The sequence below is a fragment of the Oncorhynchus tshawytscha genome, linkage group LG10, assembly GCF_018296145.1.
Source record: "Oncorhynchus tshawytscha isolate Ot180627B linkage group LG10, Otsh_v2.0, whole genome shotgun sequence".
In the NCBI taxonomy this organism is placed as follows: Eukaryota; Metazoa; Chordata; class Actinopteri; order Salmoniformes; family Salmonidae; genus Oncorhynchus; species Oncorhynchus tshawytscha.
In genome coordinates this window covers 41445723-41457750 of record NC_056438.1, presented here as the reverse complement: position 1 = coordinate 41457750, position 12028 = coordinate 41445723, and the positions used below count along the sequence as shown (strand labels likewise).

Sequence of the window (12028 nt, the reverse complement as noted above, 5' to 3'; positions counted from 1 at the left end):
AATATAGCAAATGACAGAGGGAGAGGGAGAGGGAGAGAAAGAGAAATAGCCAGTGAGGGAGAGAGAGCAAGCGGCAAAACACATGGGACTGCCCGGTAGCTGAACTTTGTGAGTTAATAGAAAGGGATCATGAAGAGGGGAAGTGGCACTGGCAAGTAGTGACTGCGCTCACTAAATCATCTGCTCTGCCTATATAAAAAAAATATTGTTTTTAAGCACTGTCGACTACTAGTTCCATTTCACAGTTAACTGCCTCTCTCTCCTCCTATCCTCAGCCTAGTGATCATGGGGCTACGTCACAAGGTGATTCTTTACAGAAGGGCTGCGCTTCAAGGGAAAGAGAAATTAAAGGAGGAGAGGCACAGAGATTGAGGGAAAAGGAGAGTGAGAGACCAAAACAAACAGATAAAGAGAGAGAGAGCCTCCTGAGTGGAACAGCGGTCTAAGGCACTGCATCTCAGTGCAAGAGGTGTCACTACAGTCCCTGATTCGAATCCAGGCTGTATCACATCTGGCTGTGATTGGGAGTCCCATAGGTTGGCCCAGCGTTATCCTGGTTTGATCGGGGTAGGCCGTCATTGCAAATAAGAATTTGACTTGCATAGTTAAATAAAGGTTAAATAAAAAAGTATTGACCATAGCAATGAGTCCGCAAAGTAAATGTAATCTAAATGGGACACGGTAAATTGAAATACAATGACTGATATTAGGAATTGAAAGTGTAATTTAAAAAAATAATATGGACAGATCATTCCCAGATAAACAGCCTGGCCTCAGAGCCATGTTTATTTTACCTTTATTTAACTAGGCAAATCAGTTAAGAACAAATTCTTATTTTCAATGACAGCCTAGGAACAGTGTGTTAACTGCCTGTTCAGGGGCAGAACGACAGATTTGTACCTTGTCAGCTCAGGGGTTTGAACTTGCAACCTTCCGGTTACTAGTCCAACGCTCTAACCACTAGGCTACCCTGCCGCCTCAGAGCCATGTGAAGGACATTGTACATATTTTTGTGTAACTCCAAGATGTATGATAATATCATGTATGTAGTAATGGTCTGGTTACTTTAGACAGAAAATAAAGTAGGGTGGTTGGTCAGGGAGGATGGCTGAGCGTATGCTGAGTGTTTGAGTAGCATTGGGGACAACCGCAACATTTTAGCTAACCATTCCCCAGAGCAGTCTGTCATTATTTTGCCAGCATTAGGTAGTGATGGCATTGTTTTTAGAGCAATATGATGGCTTGATGTCAGGTGGCGCCTGGGGCCGAAGATCATCTTGAGATATGTACATTTCACGTATATTTTCACACAAACCATGCATTTATGATGTCAATGATGGCTTTACACACAGGTTTGCGTTCTGATGTACATACTACCTCAATTGGGCCGACCAACCAGTGCTCCCGCACATTGGCTAACCAGTCTGTAATACCTACATGTTTCAAGCAGACCACCATAGTCCATGTACCCAAGAAGGTCAAGGTAACCTGTCCAAATGACCACCGCCCTGTAGCACTCCCATCTGTAGCCATGAAATGCTTTAAAAGCTGGTCATCACTCAAATTAACACAATCAGCCCAGACACCCTGGACCCACTCCATTTCGCATACCACCCTAACAGATCCACAGTAATGCAATCTCTATTGCACTCCACATTGCCCTCTCCCACCAGGACAAGAGGAACTCCTACATGAGAATGGTGTTCATTAATTATAGCTCAGTGTTCAACACCCTTGCGCACTCAAGTTAATCACAAAGCTCAGCACCCTGGGACTGAACACCTCCCTGGATCCTGGGCCGAGCATGTCCAAATCCACATCGATGGGGCTGTACTGGAGAGGGTCGAGAGCCATATCACTAAGGAATTATCATGGTCAACACACACCAACACAGTCGTGAAGAAGGCACGACAACGCTTCTTTCCCCTCAGGAGATCGAAAATATTCGGCATGGGCCCTCAGATCTTCAAAAAGTTCTACAGCTGCAACATTGAGAGCATCTTGACTGGTGGCTTCACCGCTTGGTATGGCAAATGCTTGGCACCCGACCGCAAGACGCTACAGAGGGTGGTGCGTACGGCCCAGTACATCACTGGGGCCGAGCTCCCTGCCATCAAGGACCTCTATACCAAGCAGTGTCAGAGGAAGGCCCTAGAAATTGTTAAAGACTCCAACCACCCAAGTCATAGACATTTCTCTCTCTGTTATCGCATGGCAAGCGGTACCGATGCTCCAAGTCTGGAATCAACAGGACTATGTAGAGCTTCTACTGTACCCCCAAGCCATAAGACTGCTAAATAGGTAGTTTAATAGTTAACCAATAGCAACCGGGACAATCTTCATGGACTCTTTTTGCACGAACTCATCACATACGCTGATTATATCTATCTTGTTGCCTAGTCATTTTATCCCTACCTATATGTACATATCTAGCTCAATTACTTCGTACCCCTGCACATCGACTCAGTACTGGTAGCCCATGAAAATAGCCAAGTTAGTGTTACTCAATGTGCATTTAGCTATTCCTCATGTTATTATTTTTCTATTATTTCTCTTTTTTTCTCTGCATTGTTGGGAAGGGGGCTGCAAGTAAGCATTTCACTGTTCGTCTACACCAGTAGCATATGACATAACATTTTACTTGATTCAATTTATTTCTACATCTTTCCTCTCCAGCCTTTCCTTTTCTCCCTTTTTATTTGCGAGAAACAAAATAATTTCTCTGGGGAATCTTCTGACGCCGATGCCTCCTCTAGCCCATAATGATCGGGACGACAGATATTAATAATTTTGCCTAGGAACGGCAACCATACTGTGCAGACATCACAAAGACGAATGGAGGACATGCACTTTTCATTAGTAAGCAAAAGTTCAGCAGCCCAGAAAGTGGCAGTGCGTGTGTATGAGAAAGAGTATGTTCAGGCCCCTATCTTGGAAATGCCAACCTCCAATATTTATAACAAGCGACTCCATAGCTACATAACTGACATTTATTGCATAATAAAGTTACATTTTTCTTTTTATTGACTGCGAGTCATTTTAAATCATCATCAGAAATCCCACTGTATCATAAAACACAAATGGGACATTTTCATATCAGATGTATAAAGGAAGATCACTTTATGTACTCACACAAGTGGCATCGTTTTATAATAAGAAAAATACTAATTTATAATGGGAAAACTAGGATCAATATAAATCAAGGTCTGTGTCCTTGTAGAGAGCAAAGCCATCTGTCAAGAGGTTGAGTCAATCAACCTAATTGATTCAGATTGATCACTCACAAACCAAGGCCATTAAAGGGTGGATACGCACACAAACACAAGACACACAGAAGGTGGACTTTACTGTACACACATTTCATGCACACAGACTGAAATTAAACCGTAACCATCGATTTGGCCATTTGGTCCTTTAGGTGCATACAAACGATGCACATGTCATAGGGGACTCGAGTAAGATGCCCCAAAGCTAGCTAAGTGCATTTCATTTGAGGCTTTATTAAAAATATGTAGTTACAGAATCTCTTTCAGCTAAATTAAGAGCATACAGAGCTGTCAGGCTACCCTTTAGCCCGTTATTGCTAATTAGTCCTAGGTGAGTAATTAGCTGCACATTCTTCTAAGTGTTGTGTAAGATGCTTTTCTGACTTCAAACTAAGAGCGTGATAATTGGCACTTTCCTCGCTGTACATTAAATGCTACCCAATCAACGGTCATCAAGATGTTCCAAGAGAAAGAATCAGACATAATGAGAGCAAGGTATAAAAAAAAAATGAATTCTTTAATAAAAAATACATTTATACATTTGAGATCGTCAGCATTAACTTGCATTTGCCCTCTTGCACAATTCCGAACACCCAGGGGGAAAATCTACTGTACAGCCATGTGAAAATAAAACACTTTCTGGGAAAGTACATTGGTACAGGTACGTCGGATTGAACTAACAAACCAACAAAAAAGTAATACAACCATAAAACATTGAAAAAAACATGAACAGGAGAACATTAATTTGGGTATTAATACCACAAGGTCGCTTCAGTCCTTCTACAACTACAGCAGCTTGGTATCAAATATATCAACGGTGTAAGACATGGGGACATGGAACTACAACATGGATTTTGATGTATATCAAGGAGTTCACAGCAATGGAAGCATTCTCTTTTTGTCACAGCTGGATGGCCTTGACTGTTTGGAAGAGGATAATTATTATTGCGTTCAGAAAGTTCTAAAATGGCTGTGTTCCAAACCAAAAACGTGTACCCTTTACCGCAGCCCTTTGAGGATTGGCTTGCATAAATCTTTACGGGAGGATAGGTAAGACAGATCGCCTCACTCTATTAATAACCTCTTGGTGTTAGGGGGCAGTATTTTCATTTTTGAAAAAAAAAAACTTTCCCGTTTTAAACGGGATATTTTGTCAGGAAAAGAAGCTAGAATATGCATATAATTGACAGCTTTGGATAGAAAACACTCTAACGTTTCCAAAACTGTAAAGATCTTGTCTGTGAGTATAACAGAACTGATGTTGCAGGCGAAAGCCTGAGAAAAATCCAATCCGGAAGTGCCCCAGGTTTTGAAAGCGCTGCGTTCCAATGACTCCCTATATGGCTGTGAATGTACCATCAACGAGCTTACACTTTCTACGTAGTTTTACGCATTTCTGTTGAAGAATAGCCGTATGGGGGCACATTGCGTAAGTGGTCACATGGTGGCTCCGAGAGAGATTCTCACGTAAAGTGCAGAGGTAGCCATTACTGCAATCGGTCCTAGAGAAAAAGGAATTGTCCCGACGGATATATTATCGAATAGATATTAGAAAAACACCTTGAGGATGGACTCTAAACAGCGTTTGCCATGTTTCTGTCGATATTATGGAGCTAATTTGGAATATTTTTCGGTGTTGTGGTGACCGCAATTTCCGGGCGATTTCTCAGCCAAACGTGAAGAACAAACGGAGCTATTTCGCCTACAAAAATAATCTTTTGGGAAAAATGAACTTTGGCTGTCTACCTGGGAGTCTCGTGAGTGAAAACATCTGAAGTTCATCAAAGGTAAAGGATTTAATTTGATTTCTTTTCTGATTTCCGTGACAAGTTTGCCTGCTGCTAGCAAGGCATAATGCTATGCTAGGCTATGATAAACTTACACAAATGCTTGTCTAGCGTTGGCTGTAAAGCATATTTTGAAAATCTAAGATGACAGGGTGATTAACAAAAGGCTAAGCTGTGTTCCAATATATTTCACTTGTGATTTTCATGAATAGGAATATTTTCTAGGAAGATTTATGTCCGTTGCGTTATGCTAATTAGTGTCAGATGATGATAACGGTCCCGTTCACGGGCTGGGCGTCACTATAATTAAATCCTGCAAAAGCCCCCGTCACTACTATTAAATCCTGCAATAGGCTATGGGGCGTACTGTCAAATTGATTTAACACATCCAGACCTTATCTGCGAGGGCAAACGACTGAAAGAACAGGGCAAGGAGACAAAGTTTGAGTTTGTAACACGAGCAAAGTGTTTATGAGACAGTACACTGTGTTCACAAACAGACACTGGAGAATGTCTAGACAGTCTGTTTCACACACAGATACAAGCACAAACCCAGTCAAACATCCAAATTGGTACAGTGACTACAGAAAGACTGGGGAAAGACCAGCCTGCAAGCCCGCTACACTGGTAGGAGTGGTCTACTTGGAGTCTGCCAGTTTAACCGCGTTGGTCTGTGCTGGAATTTTAACTGATTTGAGTTTAGTTTTCAGGCCTTCTCAGGTAAGACTTATTTACATATTGGAATCAACTATAAAAGATCTTAATGTTCAAAAACACAATTTGAATCATAACACACGGAAAACAGCAGGTTGCGTGCAACCATTGCAGAATCTCTGCTCCACTGGTCTATGATGAATATAGAGGATAGCACAGTATAGAAAATACATCGAAAACAGACACTCACATTTTACATTACAGTTTGTTCTAGGTTTTGAGAGGTCTGCATACTTTATTGTCCGAGTCTAATCCAGTATTGTGACATTTTGGATCTTGTATGTGCTTGATGTGAGTAACCAACTAGGGCCAGTACTGACATTTCTTCCCCTCAAAATTCTCTGCAACCCTATGGGTGCTGACTAAAGGTTTTAGCTCCTAATAGTTGAGGTAAAGACTAGTTACTAGGGGTATTGTCTCTGCTCGGGAAATCTTTGTCCTGGAGCACTGGCAACGTTCTTAATTAATTATTTAAGTATCAATGTGCTTTGAAAATAAGCAAGCCAGTGGGCCATTTTCAACAGTAGTTTTGTGTGGTAAAAGTACTTAAGAGTAGATAGTGAGGGAGCACAAAAAAAGAGTCAGGTGTCAAATCGTTCTGGTCACCAGTAGGGAACGATTAAATGGACATTTGGAGTGGATCAAATTAATAGTACTTAGAGCCACAAGTGAACTCAATTCAGGGGGAGCACATTCTAACATAAACGGCTTAACTGATCAAATGAAAATAAAACATCTCAAGAGAGTTGAACATTTTCAATATGTCCTTTTCAAACAACCGGTTCAAAAGCAAAATATTTGAAAGAACAGAGAACTAAAAAGAAAAAACACCACATTTCAGCACATATTCGCTGCAAATATATAAACTCAAAACATCTGAACTCTTCTTATATATAATATACTGTATGTGTGCATAAAAAAAGTAATTCCTTTCCTTAATATAAATCAAATAGAACTCTGTAGAACAGAACATAAAAAGGAGTCCACTTAAACGTGGACCAGATGCATATTGTTTAGTTCTCTTTAATGTTCGTTCTCTCCTTTCAGGTGGGCTTTTTGAACTTTGACCTCTGCTGAAACGCAGTAGAGCACCTTGGGAGGCCTGGGAAGGCAGGCATTGCAGCAGAAAGATGCTGACAACCCGAAAACAAAGTCCCTATCCAAACTGAGGGGCCTAACACAGCACACATACAGTAGGGGTGTAGGGGAGTGCTTTGGCAGAGGAGAGGTCTACTCTTTTACTATGGTACTGCCGTTTCTGTTGATTTTCAAAGGGATGCAATAAGACCCTGATTCATATAAGTTAGTAATAACACAAAGGGGTAATCTAAGTTGGTCTATTGTGGCAGTGATATAACTGAATTGGGTAGACCAGCACCGAAAGAGGACATTTTTCCTTCAGTGCTGAGCTATAGGTAAGGGACCAGCAGACAACATGGTCCCTTCAAGAGTATGGTTCCACTCCTTGCGTTCTAAGCAGACTTCCGCTCCTATTCGGTGTTAGTGCGGGTTAGCTTCCAGGTCCTCAGTGTGGACTGCATATTGGATGCATCTGGCAAATCGTAACAGAGAGACGGTAGCAGACTCCGCCCCTTCAAAGACCGCTGATGAATGAAAAGAGTTCTGAACGGACTCAGCCGTTGCTCCTTGTGACATCGGTCACCGCCTGCAATCAGAGGAGAGGTTTATATTGAAGTAATCAAAGTAAATTCACAATTCCATCTAGTTTATTTGATGCTAGATTAACGTGAGTCAATACAGTTGAAGTTGTGGATAGACAGAGTATATCAGAGGTTATAGGGCTGGACCAAGCAGTAAGACACAACTAACTGATTCTTGATTAGTAGAATCAGTGTCTTGTACCAAACTGAATAAAACTGACTGAGATGGGGAGACTACCTGGACGTGTCCAATAAGAAAAGTGAATTTACATTTTTAATTTAAAAACATTTTGTAACAGTGAGTGTGCCCTACTGAACATGCCTGCTTGTCTGGAGCAAAAGCCTGCCCAGCAGGGTTAGGTTCTCCTAAATTCTCTATGTTCCATGGGGTCCCTATTTTACCTTTGCCGGACGGAGCCGTAGGAGTCCAGGAGCTGAGTGCTGGCCACCTCCAGGTTCCAGTCATACATCTCCAGCACCTTGAGACACTCTGTCCTGGTCTTCAGGCCAAGACAGAAAAGCTGCTCAACCTGAGAGCAACAGGATCAGTTACAACTCACCATCAGAACTTATGTATCCATCATCAGATATTTCAATACCGTTTTTAAGCTAGTGCTGTTCTATTTGCACAACGTCCGAAAGAAAAATGAAGTCACACAATCTACATCTACAACTGCCTGTTTACAAATCATTGAGAGTTTTTTTTGCATGTGAATATTTTTTCATAAGTTTACTATTCCTTTACTCAGCAACTCTCCAACTGTGGGTCAACTCATGCTTTTTACACACAACTTCCTAAGGCTCAGATCTAATTATTTACTCTTGACTTGTAGAAGGTTTACTAGGGCTGTGGTGATCACTGGTATAATAGACCCTTTATACACTATTGTGCCCACTCAAACTGTGCTGTGATCAGATTTTTTGCATCTGCACGATCCTTTCCAGTACGGTTTCAGCAATTAAGGTGGATGTGTAACGTACAGCTCAATAGTGTGGCAAGGTAATAGTGTACTACCGCCAAGGGCCCCTACCTTGAGGTAGTGCACAGCTTTCTGCACGTTCCAGTTGTGGTTCTGGAGGGCTGTCTGACACTCCTCTATAGTCACGCCATGGACCGCCTCCTGCACCTGTGGATGCCACACAAACAACAAATTAGGTCAATGTTGCTGCTACACTGACCAATCAGCTCGGCAGACCTCTGCTGTCAATCAAAACAACATAAACAAAAACTTATCAAGAGTAATTCAATTATGCATTTTTGAGTGTCTGTCATTCTTTTGGTGTGAGTGATTGGCTACATTATGTTTCTCTACCCTTATCCCAAAGTGTGCACTCACACACTCCCCCTCATGGATTTAAAAGGAATAGACTGGTGTGAGGAATATGGTGGAAAGTGTCTGCAGCCATCCTTGCACCAATCCAATGCTGTTAAATGCATGAGGGAGTAAATGAGTGCACACTTTTGGAGAAGGGTAGTGAATCAGATTGCAGTGAGTGAGTAAATTCTATAATGAGTGAGTGAGTGCTTTAATTAGGGATGCACGATATATCGGTGAACATATCGGCGTTTGGGACTTTGCGTGTCAAAAAAGATACACGTCAAATAACACTATTTTACAATAACACTATTTGATACGTTAAATATGCTTTTAATTTGACACAGTTCTAATATAGAATGTTGTGTGTTCTGAATTTGCACGTGCAAGCCAAGTGCCACCACTAATCAGTAGCACTGTCAAAGCTGTACAAAAAAGTCTGCAGCAAGCAACCACCGGCCACGAACGACGTGTTTACAATACCGCGTTGGTAATAAAGCATTATTTGTTCGAGCGCAACTTCTGGGGTAGCTAGCTAACTTTAGCTTGGTAGCGTTACCTAGCTAGCACCAATACAACCAACCTGAAAACAAGGACTCCTTGGACTAGGACTCCTTGTGAGTAAGTATTAGCTAGGTAGCCACTTGTTGTTCGCCTACTGGAATTGAACTTCAGTTCATGAAAATAAATAGCTAGCCAGCTACTTAACCCTGTTGCCCAAAGCTAACGTTATAAGCAGCCAGCTAGCTTCATCTGGCTAGTGAGGCTCGACCTGACCGTGTTGTGGTGTGAAGCTTGCCACAATAAGGATTAGGCACAATAGTGGAATTTGCGGTTTGCCTTCAAAATAAAAGTACATATTTGAAAGCGATGCAGAATGTTACAGTAGGTGGAATCATGCCATATTTACGCTAGATAATGTTAAACAAGGTTGGAATGTGAAGCAATGAAATGGGGTATCAGTCTACACCCACAGAACACAACTGTGAAGGTTTATGCCAAAATTATCATTGTAGCGCTTATGGCGGGACTGTGACTGTGAAATCACCTCCCCAGTCAGCCTATTGTGTGTATATACATTCATATTGCGCTGTACAGCTTTACCTAAGGATTGGGGAAGAAATGGGGTATCAGTCTACTCAATACCCAATATATTTTTTCCCCCAACGTCCTCCTCAGAGTTATCAGTCTCCAAAACATCTGTGCAGTATTTTTTTTCCTCGGGAATAGTGTTCAATACTCAAAGGTTGCCAATAAATGTGGCTCAATTCACAGTTGTTTCAGAGTCCCGCAATAAGAGCTACGACGCTAATGTTCTCTGGGTGTCACGGAGTAGACCGATACCTATGGATTGTGGATCAATGACATGGGGTAAGGCTATACAATGAAATAAGTATGCCCCTAATGCAATTCTAAAGTATAATACATCCAGTGTGATTTCAAAATATTTTGTCAAATTAATAAATTGTCTTGTTGATTTTATATAGAAACATTCCAACCTCATATAGCATGATCTATTCAATTATGGGATAATTCTACTATTTGTATTCATTTGCATCACTGTTTAAAGACACACTTTTATTTTGAAAGCTAACCGCAAAGTCCGCTATTGTGGCTAATCCTTATTGTGGCTAGCTTCACATAGATGGGTCCGACCACCATTAATCAAATAAGAACCGTCTTATAAATTAGGGTTATTTTAGATGATGACACCTAGCTATATATTTAGCTAGCTAAATATAGCTACTGGAACAGTAAATTCGTTTTGCTATGTTTTTGAGGAAGAACATTGTTGGCATCCATGAACTAGCTAGCTTTTTTAATGACCAGCACTGTAGGTGCACGAGACAACTTTACCAGTATCAGCATACTTATCGACGAATCAGCAATTATCGAATCGTTGTGAATTTGAAATACGAGTGATAGTTATTACACATTGATTACACTATATAAAAAATGTATGAACGCATTAAATTATTATGTTATTAACAAAATTACGTTTTGGTCAGTGTGGTGTGTGTGTAAGCTTTATTTAACTAGGCAAGTCAGTTAGGAACAGATTCTTATTTACAATGACGGCCTACCCCGGCCAAACCCGGACGACACTGGGCCAATTGTGCGCCGCCCTATGGGACTTCCAATCACGGCCGGATGCGATACAGCCTGGATTCGAACTAGGGACTGTATTGACGCTTCTTGTACTGAGATGCAGTGCCATGTGCGCGTGTGTGTGTTAACTATTTAACTGTACTAGAGCATTTTTTAAATATCGGTTATCATTATCATTGGGGGGGGCAAGGAAAATATTGGATATCGGCATTGGCCAAAAATGTTATAGCGGTGCATCACTATCTTTAATGAGTGAGAGTGAGTAACTGACAGACTGCTTTAATCCAGACTCCCTATTGATCCTTTTCCAAGGCCTTTGGCGCAGTATATCCATCACCCAAGTGGTCTCTGTGCACAAATGATATATTTGGTTGTTCTACATCAATTGCAATTTGGTTACAGTTTGTAATATTGAATTTCAGTTTAGTGAGGAAGCAATCAATCCACCAGTAAGGAGTAGATGCAAGCAAGCAAACAAAACAGTAAGCACACAAACAGTGCCTAAACAGGAGTTAATGTTATGTAAAGACTGGTCAAGAATTGCCTTCTGTTGCCCCCCCCTGTTCAATGATGGCACATGCAACAACAAAACAACGGCTGCGTCTGAAATGGCACTCTTTTCCCTAAAATATACAGTATTCATACGCCTTGACTTATTCCACATTTTGTGGTTACAGCCTAAATTCAAAATTGCTTGAATACATTTTTTCTCACCCATCTACACACAATACAAAGTGAAAACATGTTTTTAGAAATGTTTGCAAATTTAAGTATTCACACCCCGGGGTCAAAACTTAGTAGAACCAACACCAGGATTGTGCAACATTTGCCTATTATTCCTTTCAAAATCCTTCAAGATCTGTCAAATTGGTTGTTGATCATTGCTATACATCTTCAGGTCTTGCCATAGATTTTCAAGTAGATTTATGTCAAAACTGTAACTCAGCCACTTTAACTCTTGGTAAGAAACTCGTGTAGATTTGGCCTTGTGTTTTGGGTTATTGGCCTACTGAAAGATGAATCATCTCCCAGTGTCTGGTATCAGGTTGTCCTCTAGGATTTTGCTTGTGCTTATACAGTGGGTCCTCATTTAAAAGTTGCATCATACAGCAGCACAGCTTGCGGGATGATGCGGAATGTTATGGCATGTTGGCGTGCATGAAGTCATAGTATTT

At 41.1% G+C, this 12028-nt stretch overlaps 1 protein-coding gene across 8 annotated transcripts in view; it reads right to left on the bottom strand.

Annotated features, from left to right (window-relative positions):
- Positions 1-5495: 5495 nt before the first annotated feature.
- tnk2b (tyrosine kinase, non-receptor, 2b) overlaps positions 5496-12028 on the bottom strand; it is a 116754-nt gene continuing 110221 nt past the window's right edge. For 7 of the 8 annotated variants that reach the window (XM_024435201.2, XM_024435198.2, XM_024435202.2 and 4 more), the window contains 3 exons: positions 8460-8555; positions 7831-7958; positions 5496-7433 (listed from right to left, as the gene is read on the bottom strand). In XM_024435201.2, coding sequence (XP_024290969.1) covers positions 7427-7433; positions 7831-7958; positions 8460-8555 — 231 coding nt within the window. In that variant the 3' untranslated portion in view covers positions 5496-7426. Of the gene's footprint in view, positions 7434-7826; positions 7959-8459; positions 8556-12028 lie in introns of those variants that run through there. The other variant, XM_024435199.2, reaches the window with a different exon arrangement.